Here is an 18,438-nt window from a genome sequence, read left to right as displayed (position 1 = left end):
GGCAATGTGAGTCTTAGCTGAGCAACATCAAGACAGGGCTTTGTCACAGAAGCATTTTCTAATGAAATAAGGTGAAGAAAGTCCGTCAGTCCTCCACTGCCTCTTCCAGCATGACTTTTTTGCTGCTTCTCCTCCTTCACTCTCCAAAACAAAGGATCTGAGGAGGTAGATGGTCTTAGAAATGTAAAAACTCTTGGCTGAAAAATGAATCATACTGATCATGCCAGCTGAGGTCATACCAGGACACTTCAAAGTGTGTACTATTTCAACTTGGACATTATTCAATAATAATTCAATAACAATTAAATTTTCAAAAAAGTATAATGCTTTGCATAAATCCACCCCTGTTTGAAATCTATCAAGTCTTGTTAAGCCCAACACAACATCATGTAGCACTTATAGGAATAAAAGGACTTATGATATTAGAATTACCTAAAAGATGGGGAAAGAATTCTGAATTTGAAGGTGGAAAATCAACAGTGAATTGTAGTACCACTCCCGTTGCTGAGAGATTTTTCACCAGTTCCACCTCTCTGACTCTGAAGCATGCTGCTTGGTATCCGAGCGAGATGCTAGAGCCCCACATAGTGCTGTTAACGTCAGACAATGTCATAAGAATTTACTCTTTGCGTGAGCCCCAGACACTGACCAAGGTCATTGAACTTTCAGAAGCAGAAGAGGAAAGTCTAATACTCAACAAAGGAAGGGCCTACACTGCATCTCTGGGAGAGACAGCAGTTGCATTTGACTTTGGGCCATTGTCAGCAGTCCCGAAGCACATATTTGGACAAAAAGGCAAAGAAGAAGTAGCAGCTTACCCTCTGTACATCTTATATGAGAATGGGGAGACTTTCCTTACATACATTAGTCTGTTGCACAGCCCTGGGAGTGTGGGCAAGCTGTTGGGCCCGTTGCCCATGCATCCTGCTGCTGAAGATAACTATGGCTACGATGCTTGTGCTGTGCTCTGCTTACCATGTGACCCTAACATCCTGGTGATTGCTACTGAATCAGGAATGCTGTATCACTGTGTTGTGCTGGAGGGGGAAGAAGAAGATGACCAAACATCAGAAAAGTCCTGGGATTCCAGGGCTGACCTCATTCCATCTCTGTATGTGTTTGAGTGTGTTGAGTTGGAGCTTGCCCTGAAACTGGCATCTGGAGAGGATGAGCCCTTTGATTCTGACTTTTCTTGTCCAATCAAACTTCACAGAGATCCCAAGTGTCCTTCAAGATACCACTGCACTCATGAAGCTGGTGTACACAGTGTGGGGCTAACTTGGATTCATAAACTTCACAAGTTTCTTGGGTCAGATGAAGAAGATAAGGACAGTTTACAGGAACTGGCTACAGAACAGAAATGCTTTGTAGAACACATTCTTTGTACAAAGCCACTGCCGTGCAGGCAGCCAGCTCCGATTCGAGGATTCTGGATTGTCCCTGACATCCTGGGGCCAACGATGATCTGCATCACCAGTACCTACGAATGCCTCATCAGGCCTTTACTGAGCACAGTCCATCCAGCGTCTCCTCCCCTGCTTTGTACCCGAGAGGATGTTGAAGTAGCAGAGTCTCCCCTTCGTATTCTGGCTGAAACTCCGGATTCCTTTGAAAAGCATATTAGAAGCATTTTGCAACGTAGTGTTGCAAATCCAGCATTTTTGAAATCATCTGAAAAAGATATGGCTCCTCCTCCTGAAGAATGTCTTCAGCTCATCAGCAGAGCCACCCAGGTGTTCAGAGAACAGCACATTCTAAAACAGGACCTGGCAAAGGAGGAGATTCAGCGGAGGGTCAAGTTGTTATGTGACCAAAAAAAGAAACAATTAGAAGATCTCAATTATTGTCGAGAGGAGAGGAAAAGTCTACGGGAAATGGCTGAGCGCTTAGCCGACAAATACGAGGAAGCCAAGGAAAAACAGGAAGACATCATGAACAGGATGAAAAAAGTACTTCACAGTTTTCACTCTCAGCTCCCAGTTCTCTCTGACAGTGAGAGAGACATGAAGAAAGAATTACAGCTGATACCTGATCAACTTAGACATTTGGGCAATGCCATCAAACAGGTTACTATGAAAAAAGACTATCAACAACAAAAGATGGAAAAGGTACTGAGTCCTCAAAAGCCCACCATTACTCTCAGCGCCTACCAGTGAAAATGCATTCAGTCCATCCTGAAGGAGGAGGGTGAGCACATAAGAGAAATGGTGAAGCAAATTAACGACATCCGAAATCATGTAAACTTCTGAACCACCAAGAACAGACTCACATCTGAAGTTAACACATGTGCAGGCTTAATCTCATTATAAAATGAACAAGTAGCACTAATTTATAAAGAAGCAGGTGCCTTGTTAGCGTTATCAGTCTCATAATTTATAAAGAGGTATTCTGGATGAACTTTGGTGTGATTGTACATCCCTTTTTATACTGTTTTATAATTAATTGAATAAATGCTTGTATTAAAAAAAAAAAAAGAAGAGCAAAAAGGACCACTTTTACCCTGTAGGTTTTATACAGAATGAATTTTCTTACTGCATATTTAGTTCAATTTTTCTTTTCTTTTCTTTTGTTGCTGTTTCAGGATCTTAGTTCCCCGACAAGGGATTGAAACCAGGCCCTCACCATGAAAGCATGGAGTCCTCACCACAGGCCCATCAGGGAATTCTTGGTTTTTGTTTTCAATTCACTTCTCATTATGCATAAAAGAATGACAATTTTTTCCTTTGTCTGAAGACTAACTGGACCACAGAATTCTGTTTATTTATGTTCACTTTTTCAATTTTTGACTCAAAAATATTTATTTGGTGTCATATTTTTCTGTAAATCTGTAACTAGTAATTGCCTTATTTCTCATAATATCACAGGAATATTTATACAAAGAAGTATTAAATGAAATCTAATTCTTGATTTCTCTAGGCTACAAATCTGGGCATAGTTAAAGCTCTGGCCAGGAAGGGTCTGCTGAAAATTTATTTAATCTGGAGAACAGGGATTCCATGAAGTATGTCATTGCAATGAAAAGAGAGCTGAGGTCTCAGCAACAAAATTTCAAGGAGAGAGAGGATGCCAATCACAGAGTCATCATGGTCCCAAGGAGTACCCTTGGACTTGATCTCTATAGTCACAAGGCTAAGTACATTGAATGTAAACATGCAAAGCATGTCAAAGAAAGCATAAACCTTGCAGAGCCATGTTTTAATAGAATTTGAACTGAAAATAGGGCAGGTTGTTCTGTACAGCAATCAGCACTGGTAGTGATGCAAGATGGTATCATTGGAGGGCACTGGGGAAGCCAGGAAGGAGAAGTGTAAAATAGCAGAAGCTTTCATTGGTGAGGACCAATGAAAGTTTCCCCGGGTGTGGGCACTGGTGCTTATGAACAGAGGCAGAGCCAAGGAAAGACTTGTTTACTGATCTCAGGCCATTGCTTTGACTCAGGGCAGGAGTAGACTATGGGAATATTGGTCACAGTCTGCTTTCTCCCAAAGTGTTTTATCTTTATTTGCACATTATATTAGGTTGGTGCAAAAGGAACTGTGGTTTTGGACCCTGAATTTTAAATCATTATAACTAGGCTCAAACACATCTTTATTAATCAAAATAGAAACCATTACAATCAATGCATTTTTTCCAATAAAAATGTAAATTTATTTATTCCTATAGCATAAAAATCTGTGCTTCAAGATTCGAGGAACTCTTAGAAAGCATTTTCTACATCCTGCAGGTTGTGGAAGCATATTCCCTGCAACAAGCTGTCGACATGCTTGAAGAAGTGATAGTTTGTTGGCAAGAGGTCAGGTGAATATGGTGGATGAGGCAAAACTTCATAACTGAATTTGTTCAACTGTAGAAGAGGTTGTTCAGCATGTGGTTGGGAGTCGTGGAGAAGAACTGGGCCCACTCTGCTTACCAGTGCTGGCTGCAGGTGGTGCAGTTTTCGTGCATCTCATTGGCTTGGTGAGCATACTTCTCAGATGTAATGGTCTTGCCAGAATTCAGAAAGCGGTAGTGGATCAGACCAGTAGGAGACCACCAAACAGTGACCATGGCCGTTTTTTTGGGAGGGGTGCAAGTTTGGTTTTAGGAAGTGTTTTGGAGCTTTTTCTCAGTCCAACCACTGATCTGGTTATCACTGATTGATGTATAAAATCCACTTTTTATTGCACCTCACAGTCTGATAGAGAAATGGTTCATTGTTTTTGCATAGAATAAGAGACAATGACGCTTCAGAACAACGATATTTTTTATTTTGTGGCCAGCTCATGAGGCACCCACTTATCAAGCTTCTTCATCTTTTCAATTTGCTTCAAATGCCAAATTTGAATGGTTAATGTTGAGTATGTAGAATGGTCAATGTTGAGTTCTTTGGCAACTTCCCATGTAGTTGTTTAAGAGGATCAGCTTCAGTGATGGCTGTCAATAAGGCATTGTCAACTTCTGATGGTCAGCCACTACACTCCTCATCTTCAAGGCTCCCATCTCCTTTGCAAAGCTTCTTGAAAGACCATCCTTTCTTCACTACACCGCAGCACCCCTTTGTCATACAAGGGATTGTATATCTCTGTTCTCATTTGTTTCTGTTCTTGTGTTGATACTCTACTATTTATACTACCATTGAGGGTCTGGTTCGAGATGGTGATGTGAGAATATCCTGAGCTCATCTTCTCCCATGGACGCACAGATCCTACAGCTACATATGCAACAACTTCTTCTGAAAAAAAAAAAAAAAACAAAAACTAAAACTGTCAGAGCTACCTCTTCACATCAGACAAATGAGAGGGAACTCACCACATTAAAGTAAGTGGGAAAGGCTGAGACACAGTCTAACCATAACCCCCAACCACAGCAACAGAGCCCACAGTCAGGAGGGAACCACAAACCTGACACTTCTTCCTGAGGAGAGAAGGGCTTGCACCCCACAACAGACACCCCAACTCTTGAGTCAGACACCTGAGATACAAGCCCCTAAAACACCTGTATGTGAAGACTAACAGGGCTCAAGCCCAAGAAATCTGCAGGCTGTGGTAAATTGAGCTCTTGAAAAGCTCTGAGACTTTAGGTGAAAGCGACTCATTTCCTAATTTTAAAGCATTTGTCTGAATTGCAGGGACCTGCTAGGACCGTCCCCAGCGTCAAAAGCTAGCATGTGCCATTTTCCTGCTCTCCCTCTGCTACAGTCAGTTGGAACCATTTTCTTTTTCATTTTATTCCCCTTCCTTTTTAAAATTTCTATTTTTTCCTTTGTTCAGTAGATACTACCATCTTTGCACTCCTCCTCTGCCTTACTTTAGGGAATGAGAGCTATCTTCACTTTCCCTCTGCAGTGCTCCAGGCACCTGTATGTCTCAGAAGAGAGCTTCTCTACACATCCAATCCCGTGTGATAATTGAGTTATAGTTGATTTATAATATTATTTTACTTTCAGGTATACAGCATAGTGGATCAAAATTTTTCTAAACTATTATTCCATTAAAAGTTATCATAAAATATTCTCTATATCCCCTCAGCTCTACAAGATAAATTCTCATAGCTTATCTATTTTATACATAGTGGTTTGTACCTCTTGATCCCCTTACCAGGCCCCCACTTTCCTTGCCCACTGATAATCATTAGTTCATTCTCTAGATCTGTTTCTGTTTGTTACACTCATTCTTTTATTTTTCATGTTCTACATATAAGAGAGAACATGCAGTGTTTGACTTTGTCTGTCTGATTTATGTCACTAAGCATAATATCCTCTAAGTCCATCCATGTTGTTGTAAATGGCAAAATCCCACTCTTTTTCATGTCCGAGCAATATTCTATTGTGAGGAGGGCACGGCAATCCACTCCAGTATTCTTGCCTGGAGAATCCTATGGACAGAGGAGCCTGGTGGTCTATAGTCCACAGGGTTGCACAGAGTCAGACACGACTGAAGCAACTTAGCACTCATGAACACAGTACACACTTGTACATATAATTCACATCTTCTTCACGTATAATTCACATCCATTCATCTATTGATGGGTATTTAGCTTGCTTCCACATCTTGGCTATTGTAAATAATGCTTCTATGAACACTGAATATTTTTTAATACATTTTTATTGGAGTATAGTTGCTTTACAAAGTTGTGTTAGTTTCTACTCTACAGCAAAATGAATATACATATATCATCACACTACACAGCCATACACATACATATATCCTCTTCCCTTTGGACTTTCTACCCATTTGGGTGACCACAGTGCATTAAGTGGTGTTTCCTGTGCTATGCAGTATGTTCTCACTAGTTATCTATCTTATATGTAGTATCAATAGTATATATGTGCCAGTTCCAATTTTCCAATTCCTTCCATCCCCCACCTTTCCTCTTTGGTATCCATATAATTGTTTTCTACCTTTATGTCTATTTCTGCTTTGCAAATAAAATCATCTATACCATTTTTCTAGATTCCACATATATGCATAATATACTATATTTGTTTTTCTCTTTCTGACTTACTTCACTCAATATAGAACAGTCTCTAGGTCCCCCATGTCTCTGCAAATGGCATTATTTTGTCCTTTTTTTGTGGGCCATGTATAATATTTTTTTAATTTACTTTTTGTGCATGTGTGCGTGCTAAATTGCTTTAGTCTTGTCTGACTCTTTGTGACCCTATAGACCATAGCCCACCCAGCTCCTCTGTGCATGGAATTATTCAGGCAAGAATACTGGATTGGATTGCTGTGTCCTCCTCTAGGGGAGCTTCTCAATCCAGAGACAGAACCCACGTCTCTTACATCTATCTGCATTGACAGGTGGGTTCTATACTACTAGCGGCATGTGGGAAGACCAATTTATTTTTTAATTGGGGAAAAATTGCTTTACAATGTTGGTTTCTGCTTTACAACAACACAAATCAGCCATAATTATACATATATCCCCTTCCTCTCAAGCCTCCCTCCCCTCCCCCACCCCACCCCTCTAGGTCATCACAGAGCGCCAGGCTGGGCCCTGCTGCTGCTGTTGCTGCTAAGTCGCTTCAGCCCTAACCCTATGTTATTCAGCAACTTCTCACAAGCCATCTATTTTAACAAAATAGTGTGTATATATTGATGCTATTTTCTCCATTCTTCCCACTCTCTCCTTCCTTCACTGGGCCCAAAAGTCCATTTTTTATATCTTCATCTCTATTCCTTCCCTAGAAATAGGTCCATGAGTACCATTTTTTCCAGATTCTATATATATGTTTAACATACTATATTTTTCTCTTTCTGACTTACTTCATTCTGTGATAACAGGCTCTAAGTCATCCACCTCACTAGAACTGACTCAAATTTGTTCTTTTTTTATGGCTGAGCAATACTCCATTGTATATATGTACCACATTTTTACCCATTCTTCCATCGATGGGCATTTAGGTTGCTACCATGTCCTGGCTATTATTAATAGTACTGCTCTGAATACTGGAGTGCATGTATCTTTCTGAATTTATGATTTTCTCTGATATATGCCCAGTATTGGGATTACTGAGTCATATGGTGAGTCTACTTTTAGTTTTTTAAGAAACCCCCATACTGTTTTCTGTAGTGGCTTTATCAATTTGTACTCCAACCAGTAGCACATGAGGGGGTCCCCTTTTACCACACCCTTTCAGCATTTATTGTTTGTAGATATTTTGGTGATGACCATTCTGACCAGTATGAAGTGATACCTCATTGTAGTTTTGGTTTGCATTTCTCTAGTAATGCAGAGAAGGCAATGGCACCCCACTCCAATACTCTTGCCTGGAAAATCCCATGGACGGAGGGGCCTGGTGGGCTGCAGTCCATGGGGTCGCTAGGAGTCGGACACGACTGAGCGACTTCACTTTCACTTTTCACTTTCATTCACTGGAGAAGGAAATGGCAACCCACTTCAGTGTTCCTGCCTGGAGAATCCCAGGGATGGGGGGGCCTAGTGGGCTGCCGTCTATGGGGTCGCACAGAGTCGGACACGACTGAAGCGACTTAGCAGCAACAGCAGCAGCAATAATGAGCAGTGTTGAGCATCTTTTCTTTCTTTCTTTTTTTTTTTTTTTTTGGCCATCTGTATGCCTTCCTTGGAGAAATGTCATTCTAAGTTTTCATTTTTTGATTGGGTGTTTGTTTTGTTTTGTTTTATTTGATATTGAGCTCCATGAGCTGCTTGTATATTTTGGAGATTAATCCTTTGTCAGTTGCTTCATTTGGAATTATTATTTCCCATTATGGAGGTTGTCTTTTCATCTTTTGTATGGTTTCCTTTGCTGTGCAAAAGATTTTAAGTTTATTTAGGCCCCATTTGTTTATTTTTGTTTTTATTTCCAAAAATCTCGGTGGTGGGTCAAAAAAGATCTTGCTGCATTTATGTCAAAAATTGTTCTGCCTATGTTTTCTCTAAGAGTTTTATAGTGTCTGATTTTACATTCAGGTTTTTAATCCATTTTGAGTTTATTTTTGTATATGGTGTTAGGGAGTGCTCTAATTTCATTCTTTACTTGTGGTAGTCCAGTTTTCTCAGCACCATTTGCTGAAGAGGCTGTCTTTTCTCCATTGTATATTCTTGCCTCCTTTGTCATAGATTAGGTGACTTTAGATGTGGGTTTATCTCTGGGAATTCCATCTTGTTCCATTGATCTATATTTCCATTTCTATGCCAGTACCATATTGTCTTGATAGTAGCTTTGTAATATAGTCTGCATTAATTTTATATCCTGCAACTTTACCCAGTTCATTGTTCTATGTATAGATCATGCTATGTACACATGGTGAGTTTTCCTTCTTCCTTTCCAACTTGGATTCCTTTTATTCATTTTTCTTATATGATTGCTGTGCCTAGGATTTCCAATACTCTGTTGAATAAAAGTAGTGAGAGTGAGCATCCCTGTCTTGTTCCTGATCCTAGAGGAAATGCTTTCAACTTTTCACTGTTGAGTATCATGCTAGCTGTGGGCTTACATTGTATGGCCTTATTTTGTTCAGGTATGTTCCTTCTATACTCATTTTGTTGAGAGTTTCTATCATAAATAGATTTGAATACAGATGCCCAACAGGCACGTGAAAAGATGCTCAACATTGTTAATTATTAGAGAAATGCAAATCAAAACTACCATAAGGTATCACCTCACACTGGTCAAAATGACCATCATTTAAAAGTCAACAAATAACAAATACTGCAGAAGGTGTGGTAAGAAGGGCATCTTCCTACACTCTGTTAGGAGTGTAAGTTGGTGCACCTACTAGGGAAAACAATATGGAGTTTCCTCAGAAAACTAAAGATAGAGTTGCCATATGATTCAGCCATCCCATTCCTGGGTGTCTATCCAGACAAAACTATAATGCAAAAAGATACAAGCACCCCTATTTTCCTAGCAGCACTATTCACAGTAGCCAAGACACAGCATTGACCTATCCAATGACAGATAAAGAAGATGCTATATGTATATGTATATGAAATAATGCCATTTGCAGCAACATGGATGGATTAAGAGGAAGACAAAAACCATATGATATCACATCCCTGGAATCTAAATTATGATACAAATGAACCTAACTATGAAACAGAAATAGGCTTATAGACATAGAGAACAGACTTGTGGTTGCCAGGGGGATAGGAAGTGGGGAAGGGATGGATTTGGAACTTGAGTGAGCTGATGCAAACTATTATATATAGAATAGATAAATAGTGTCCTACTTATAGCACATGATATTCAATATCCTGTGATAAACCATAATAGAAAATAATATAAAAAAGAATATACATATATATGTATAATTGAATCACTTTGCTGTACATCAGAAATTAATACAATATTGCAAATCAACTATACTTTAATAAAAAATAAATAATTTTTAAAAAATAAATAAAGCTGTCTCAAGATGTAAGAGGAATGGGATGGGGAGACCATTATCTACCCCACAGATTCATCAAAAGATCATTTGAATATTGAGCAACTTCCACAAAACAACTTCTGAATGCTGGTGGAGGACATCAGGCACCCAGAAAGGCAGCCCAATCTCTTTGAAAGGAGGTAGGACAATATATAAAAGATGAAAACAGAGAAAAAGTATTTAGGGATGGAGATCCATTCTGGGGAGGGAGTTGTGAAGAAGGACAAATTTCCACACAGTAGGAAACCCTACATAGGTGTGTCAGTGGGGAGCTTTGGAATCTCAGAGGGCAACATAACTGGGGGGAAAAAAAAAAACCAAAAACAGGATATGTGCCTAACCACAACTACCAGTGGAGAAACAGCACAGACACTCAAGTCTGCCAGCAGCGAGTGGGAACTGGACAGGGAGGCGTGGGCTGCATCACTGATTCTTAGGGTAAGGACCAGGCTTGAATGCCCTTAGGACAATCTGAGGGGGCTAAGGTGACACAGCAACCCAAATTATGGGATCACTAGTGAGACAAAAAAAAGGGGGGGGACCTGTCCTGGGAAAGGCTATAAAGCCTCATGGTGACCCCTGACATGCTTTCAGAACAAACTATTGTACCCTAGCAAATACCAAAGGACAGCAAGCCAGATGCCGTTTAGGGTTCCGCCCTCCCCAGAGGCAGAGAGGCAGGTGTGCAACAGCCAGAGACAGAAATCAAGGGGCTGCAGCAGTCTCGAACCAGAGACCGCATCTTCCATCAAACTGTGAGCAGGCTGCTGGTTGCTAACCACATCGTCCTGGGATCCTGATGGTTCACATCTGCCAGGAGTGTCACAGCCTGAGATCAGTTCCCCAGAGGAGACACACAGAAGACCTGGGTTTGTGCCCTTTGGGCACACCGGGAAAACCAAGAGGCCAGGACCAGGGATGTGCATAAGATGTAAGGCCCACCTGGGACAGTGCACTTGCTAAGCACCTGGTCACCTGAATGGCTGGACCTGGGAAGGGCACAAAACACACAGGCCATATCATCTGGGTCTGTGCTCTTGCAGAGCATCCAGGAACTTTGGAAGCTTAGACCTAGGAAGTGCATGAAATGCAGGGTCCACTTGGGACAGTATCCTTGCAGAGTACCCTGGAACCTGAGCAGTGTGGACCCAGGAAGCACATGCCACATTCAGTTCAGTTCAGTCACTCAGTCGTGTCCGACTCTTTGTGACCCCATGAATCGCAGCACGCCAGGCCTCCCTGTCCATCACCAACTCCTGGAGTTCACTCAGATTCACGTCCATCGAGTCAGTGATGCCATCCAGCCATCTCATCCTCTGTCATCCCCTTCTCCTCCTGCCCCCAATCCCTCCCAGCATCAGGGTCTTTTCCAATGAGTCAACTCTTCGCATGAGGTGGCCAAAGTACTGGAGTTTCAGCTTTAGAATCATTCCTTCCAAAGAAAACCCAGGGCTGATCTCCTTCAGAATTGGACTGGTTGGATCTCCTTGCAGTCCAAGGGACTCTCAAGAGTCTTCTCCAACACCACAGTTCAAAAGCATCAATTCTTTGGCGTTCAGCCTTCTTCACAGTCCAACTCTCACATCCATACATGACCACAGAAAAAACCATAGCCTTGACTAGACGAACCTTTGTTGGCAAAGTAATGTCTCTGCTTTTGAATATGCTATCTAGGTTGGTCATAACTTTCCTTCCAAGGAGTAAGTGTCTTTTAATTTCATGGCTGAAATCACCATCTGCAGTGATTTTGGAGCCCAGAAAAATAGTCTGACACTGTTTCCACTGTTTCCCCATCTATTTGCCATGAAGTGATGGGACCGGATACCATGATCTTAGTTTTCTAAATGTTGAGCTGTAAGCCAACTTTTTCACTCTCCACTTTCACTTTCATCAAGAAGCTTTTCAGTTCCTCTTCACTTTCTGCCATAAAGGTGGTGTCATCTGCATATCTGAGGTTATTGATATTTCTCCCAGCAATCTTGATTCCAGTTTGTGCTTCTTCCAGCCCAGCATTTCTCATGATGCACTCTGCATAGAAGTTAAATAAGCAGGGTGATAATATACAGCCTGAACGTACTCCTTTTCCTATTTGGAACCAGTCTGTTGTTCCATGTCCAGTTCTAACTGTTGCTTCCTGACCGGCATACAAATTTATCAAGAGGCAGATCAGGTGCTCTGGTAATCCCATCTCTTTCAGAATTTTCCAGAGTTTATTGTGATCCAGTCAAAGGCTTTGGCATAGTCAATAAAACAGAAATTGATGTTTTTCTGGAACTCTCTTGCTTTTTCCATGATCCACCGGATGTTGGCAATTTGATCTCTGGTTCCTCTGCCTTTTCTAAAACCAGCTTGAACAGTAGGATGTTCATGGTTCACATATTGCTGAAGCCTGGTTTGGAGAATTTTGAGCATTACTTTACTAGCATGTGAGATGAGTGCAATTGTGCGGTAGTTTGAGCATTCTTTGGCATTGCCTTTCTTTGGGATTGGAATGAAAACAGACCTTTTCCAGTCCTGTGGCCATTGCTGAGTTTTCCAAATTTGCTGGCATATTGAGTGCAGCACTTTCACAGCATCATCTTTCAGGATTTGAAAGAGCTCAACTGGAATTCCATCACCTCCACTAGCTTTGTTCGTAGTGATGCTCTCTAAGGCCCACTTGACTTCATGTTCCAGGATGTCTGGCTCTAGGTCAGTGGTTATACCATCGTGATTATCTGGGTTGTGAAGATCTTTTTTGTACAGTTCTTCTGTGTATTCTTGCCACCTCTTCTTAATATCTTCTGCTTCTGTTAGGTCCATACCATTTCTGTCCTTTATCGAGCCCATCTTTGCATGAAACGTTCCCTTGGTATCTCTAATTTTCTTGAAGAGATCTCTAGTCTTTCCCATTCTTTTGTTTTCCTCTATTTCTTTGCATTGATCGCTGAAGAAGGCTTTCTTATCTCTTCTTGCTATTCTTTGGAACTCTGCATTCAGATGCTTATATCTTTCCTTTTCTCCTTTGCTTTTCGCTTCTCTTGTTTTCACAGCTATTTGTAAGGCCTCCCCAGACAGCCTGTGGCAAACACAGTGTCGTCCATCCGCTGTGAGCTCCCCACACATGCCAGAGGTATTTTTTTGTAGTGTCCCTCCCTCTACACAACATAACTGAACAAGTGAACCTAAATAAGTGGCCACCATTGCCCACTCATGGCAGGGCAGAAATTAGACACTGAAGAGACTGCAAACAGAGGAATACAAAATAAAAAAGAAGGGGGAACCACACCAGAAGTGATAAGTGCAACAGATTAAAAACCTGCAGTTAATTCTGTGACTGTGCATTTGAGGAGCAACTATAGACCTGGAGAAAAATAAAAGCCAAAACAAGGGACTGACACTGAACTGACCCCACACTGCCCACAACAGCTCCAGAGAAATTCCTAGGTATATTTTTACTATTATCACTTTTTAATTTTAAGTTATTTTAAAAATTTAATAACTTAAAAAAATTCAGTTCTTTCAGTTCAGTTCAGTCACTCAGTTGTGTCTGACTCTTTGAGATCCCATGAATCGCAGCACGCCAGGCCTCCATGTCCATCACCAACTCCCAGAGTTCACCCAAATACATGTGCATCGAGCCAGTGATATCATCCAGCCATCTCATTCTCTGTTGTCCCTTTCTCCTCCTGCCACCAATCCCTCCTAGCATCAGGGTCTTTTCCAACGAGTCAACTCTTTGCATGAGGTGGCCAAAGTATTGGAGTTTCAGCAGCATCAGTCCTTCCAATGAACACCCAGGACTGATCTCCTTTAGGATGGACTAGTTGGATCTCCTTGCAGTCCAAGGGACTCTCAAGAGTCTTCTCCAACACCACAGTTCAAAAGCATCAATTCTTTGGCGCTCAGCTTTCTTTACAGTCCAAGTGTCACATCCATACATGATTACTGGAGAAACCATACCCTTGGCTAGACGGAACTTTGTTGGCAAAGTAACATCTCTGCTTTTGAATATGCTATCTAGGCTGGTTATAACTTTCCTTCCAAGGAGTAAGCATCTTTTAATTTCCTGGCTGCAATCACAATCTGCAGTGATTTCAGAGCCACAAAAAATTAAGTCTGACACTGTTTCCACTGTTGCCCCATCTATGGAATCTGTTTTATAAAATAGGGTATTTTTTTAGAAAGGTAATAGTAGTCTATAAAAATGAAAATTAATGGAGTAGTATAAAACCTATGGAAGCAAGAAATAGATTTAAGGGACTAGATCTGATAGACAGAGTACCTGATGAACTAAGGATGGAGGTTCATTACATTGTACAGGATACAGGGATCAAGACCATCCCCATGGAAAAGAAATGCAAAAAATAAAAATGGCTGTCTGAGGAGGCCTTACAAATAGCTGTGAAAAGAAGAGAAGGGAAAAGTAAAGGAGAAAAGGAAAGATATAAGCATCTGAATGCAGAGTTACAAAGAACAGCAAGGAGAGATAAGAAAGCCTTGCTCAGCAATCAAAGCAAAGAAATAGAGGAAAACAACAGAATGGGAAAAACTAGAGATCTCTACAAGAAAATTAGAGATACCAAGGGAACATTTCATGCAACAATGGGCATAATAACAGACAGAAATTGTAGGCATCTAACAGAAGCAGAAGATATATATCTTCACATTCCAGGATGTCTGGCTCTAGGTAAGTGATCACACCATCATGATTATCTTGGTTGTGAAGATCTTTTTTGTACAGTTCTTCTGTGTATTCTTGCCATCTCTTCTTAATATCGTCTGCTTCTGTTAGGTCCCTACCATATCTGTCCTTTACCGAGCCCATCTTTGCATGAAATGTTCCCTTGGTATCTCTTCTCCATTGGAGAAGGGAATGGCAAACCACTTCAGTATTCTTGCCTTGAGAACCCCATGAACAGTATGAATAGGCAAAAAGATATGACAGTAAAAATGAACTCCCCAGGTAAGTATGTGCCCAGTATGCTACTGGAGAAGAATGAAGAAATAACTCCAAAAAGAATGAAAAGATGGAGCCAAAGTGAAAACAATGCCCAGCTATGGATGTGACTGGTGATGGAAAAAATAATATTTCATAGGAACCTAGAATGTTAGGTCCAAGAATCAAGGTAAATTGGAAGAGGTCAAACAGGAGATGGCAAGAGTGAACATCAACATTTTAGGAATCTGTCAACTAAAACAGAATGGAATGGGTGAATTTAATTCAAATGACCATAATATCTACTACTGTGGGAAAGAATCCCTTAGAAGAAATGGAGTAGCCCTTGTAGTTAACAAAAGAGTCCAAAATACAGTACTTGGGTACAATCTCAAAAATGACAGAATGATCTCTGTTCATTTCCAAAGCAAACAATTCAATATCACAGTAATCCAAGGCTATGCACCAACTAGTAATGCTGAAGAAGCTGAAGTTGAACAGTTAAATGGAGACCTACAAGACCTTGTAGAACTAACACCCCCCAAAAACGCCCTTTTCATCATAGATGACTGGAATGCAAAAGTATAAATTCAAGAGATACCTAAAGTAACAGGCAAATTTGGCCTTGGAGCACAAAATGAAGCAGGGCAAAGGCTAACAGAGTTTTGCCAAGAGAATGCACTGGTCATAGCAAACACCCTTTTCCAACAACACAAGAGAAGGCTCTATGCATGGACATAAGCAAATGGTCAAAACCAAAATCAGACTGATTATATTCTTCGCAGCCAAATATGGAGAAGCTCTATACAGTCAGAAAAAAACAAGATGGAGCTGACTGTGGCTCAGATCATAAACTTCTTATTGCAAAATTCATACTTAAATTGAAGAAAGTAGGGAAACCACTAGATCATTCAGGTATGAACTAAATCAAATCCCTCACGATTATACAGTGGGAATGATAAATAGATTTAAGGCATTATATCTGATAAACAAAGTGCCTGAATATGGATGGAGGTTCATGACATTGTACAGGAGGCAGTGTTCAAGACCATCCCTAAGAAAAGAAATGCAAAAAGGTAAAATGGTTGTTTGACAAGGTCTTACAAATAGCTAAGAAAAACAGAGAAGCTAAAGGAAAAGGAGGAAAGGGAAGACACACCCATCTGTATGCAGAGATCCAAAGACTAGGAAAGAGATAAAATAAAGCCTTCCTCAGCAATCAATGCAAAGAAATAGAGGAAAACAACAGAATGGGAAAAGCTAGAGATCTCTTCAAGAAAATTAGAGATACCAAGGGAATATTTCATGCAACAACGGGCAAAATAACAGACAGAAATGGTATGGACCTAACAGAAGCAGAAGATATTAAGAAGAGGTGGCAAGAATACACAGAAGAACTGTACAAAAAAGATCTTCACAACCAAGATAATCATGATGGTGGGATCACTCACCTAGAGCTAGACATCCTGGAATGTGAAGTCAAGTGGTCCTTAGAGAGCATCACTACGAACAAAGCCAGTGGAGGTGATGGAATTCCAGTTGAGCTCTTTCAAATCCTGAAAGATAATGCTGTGAAAGTGCTGCACTCAATATGCCAGCAAATTTGGAAAACTCAGCAGTGGCCACAGGACTGGAAAAGGTCCGTTTTCATTCCAATCCCAAAGAAAGGCAATGCCAAAGAATGCTGAAACTACCACACAATTGCACTCATCTCACATGCTAGTTAAGTAATGCTCAAAATTTTCCAAGCCAGGCTTCAGCAAAACGTGAACTGTGAACTTCCTGATGTGCAAGCTGGTTTTAGCAAAGGCAGAGGAACCAGAGATCAAATTGCCAACATCCACTGGATCATTGAAAAAGAGAGTTCCAGAAAAACATCTATTTCTGCTTTATTGACTAGGCCAAAGCCTTTGACTGTTGTGGATCACAATAAACTGTGGAAAATTCTGAAAGAGATGGAAATACCAGACCACCTGACCTGCCTCTTGAGAAACCTATATGCAGGTCAGGAAAGAAGAGTTAGAACTGGACATGGAACAACAGACTGGTTCCAAATAGGAAAAGAAGTACGTTCAGGCTGTATATTATCACCCTGCTTATTTAACTTCTATGCAGAGTGCATCATGAGAAATGCTGGGCTGGAAGAAGCACAAACTGGAATCAAGATTGCTGGGAGAAATATCAATAACCTCAGATATGCAGATGACACCACCCTTATGGCAGAAAGTGAAGAGGAACTAAAAAGCCTCTTGATGAGAGTGAAAGAGGAGAGTGAAAAAGTTGGCTTATAGCTCAACATTCAGAAAACGAAGATCATGGCATCTGGTGCCATCACTTCATGGGAAATAGATGGGGAAACAGTGGAAACAGTGTTAGACTTTATTTTTCTGGGCTCCAAAATCACTGAAGATGGTGATTTCAGCCATGAAATTAAAAGACACTTACTCCTTGGAAGGAAAGTTATGACCAACCTAGACAGCATATTAAAAAGCAGAGACATTACTTTGCCAACAAAGGTCTGTCTAGTCAAGGCTATTGTTTTACCAGTGGTCATGTATGGATGTGAGAGTTGGACTGTGGAAAAATCTGAGCACCGAATTGATGCTTTTGAACTGTGGTGTTGGAGAAGACTCTTCAGAGTCCCTCAGACTGCAAGGGGATCCAACTAGTCCATCCTACAGGAGATCAGTCCTGGGTGTTCATTGGAAGGACTTATGCTAAAGCTGAAACTCCAATACTTTGGCCACCTCATTCGAAGAGTTGATTCATTGGAAAAGACCCTGATTCTGGGAGGGATTGGGGGCAGAAGGAGAAGGGGATGACAGAGGATGAGATGGCTGGATGGCATCATCAACTCAATGGACATGAGTTTGAGTAAACTCTGGGAGTTGGTGATGGACAGGGTGGCCTGGCGTGCTGCAATTCATGGGGTCTTAAAGAGTCGGACATGACCGAGCGACTGAACAGAACTGAACTGAACTGAAGTGAACAGGAAAAAAAAAAGCAGAGACATTATTTTGCCAACAATCTTCTGTCTATTCAAAGCTATGTTTTTTCCAGTAGTCATGTATGGATGTGAGACTTGGACTATAAGGAAAGCTGAGCACTTAAGAATTGATGGTTTTGAACCATGTTGTTGGAGAAGACTCTTGAGCGCCCCTTGGAATACAAGGAGATCCAACTAGTCAATCCTAAAGGAAATCAGTCCTGAATATTCTTTGGAAGGACTGATGCTGAAACTGAAACTCCAATAATCTGGCCACCGACACTAAGAAATGACTGACTGGAAAAGATCCTGATGCTGGGAATGATTGAAGGTTGGAGAAGGGGATGACAAAGGATGAGATGGAACTGGCATCACCGACTCAATGGACACGAGTTTGAGTAAGCTCTGGGTGTTGTTGATGGACAGGGAAGCCGGGCATGCTACAGTCCATGGGGTCACAAAGAGTTGGACATGACTGAGCAACTGAACTGAACAGGAGAGAAAAAAAAAAAAAGACTATAAAAAACACAAACATATGGAGGTTAAACTACACTCTTCTGAATAACAAACAGATCCAAGATGAAATCAGAAAGGAATTCAAAATATGCATAGAAACAAATGAAAATGGAGACACAACAACCCCAAACCTATGGGATTCA

At 40.9% G+C, this 18,438-nt stretch overlaps 1 protein-coding gene across 1 annotated transcript; it reads left to right on the top strand.

Annotated features, from left to right (window-relative positions):
* The first annotated feature begins 325 nt into the window (after positions 1-325).
* Positions 326-2,474, top strand: LOC102414150 (nuclear pore complex protein Nup88). Its single transcript, XM_044932816.1, has one exon. The coding sequence runs from the start codon at positions 417-419 to the stop codon at positions 2,154-2,156; it is 1,740 nt and encodes a 579-aa protein (XP_044788751.1). The 5' UTR covers positions 326-416; the 3' UTR covers positions 2,157-2,474.
* Positions 2,475-18,438: the final 15,964 nt, after the last annotated feature.

Source organism: Bubalus bubalis, chromosome 20, assembly GCF_019923935.1.
Source record: "Bubalus bubalis isolate 160015118507 breed Murrah chromosome 20, NDDB_SH_1, whole genome shotgun sequence".
Lineage (NCBI taxonomy): Eukaryota > Metazoa > Chordata > Mammalia > Artiodactyla > Bovidae > Bubalus > Bubalus bubalis.
The sequence above is the reverse complement of the archived record's forward strand: the minus strand, read 5'-3'. Positions and strand labels throughout refer to the sequence as shown.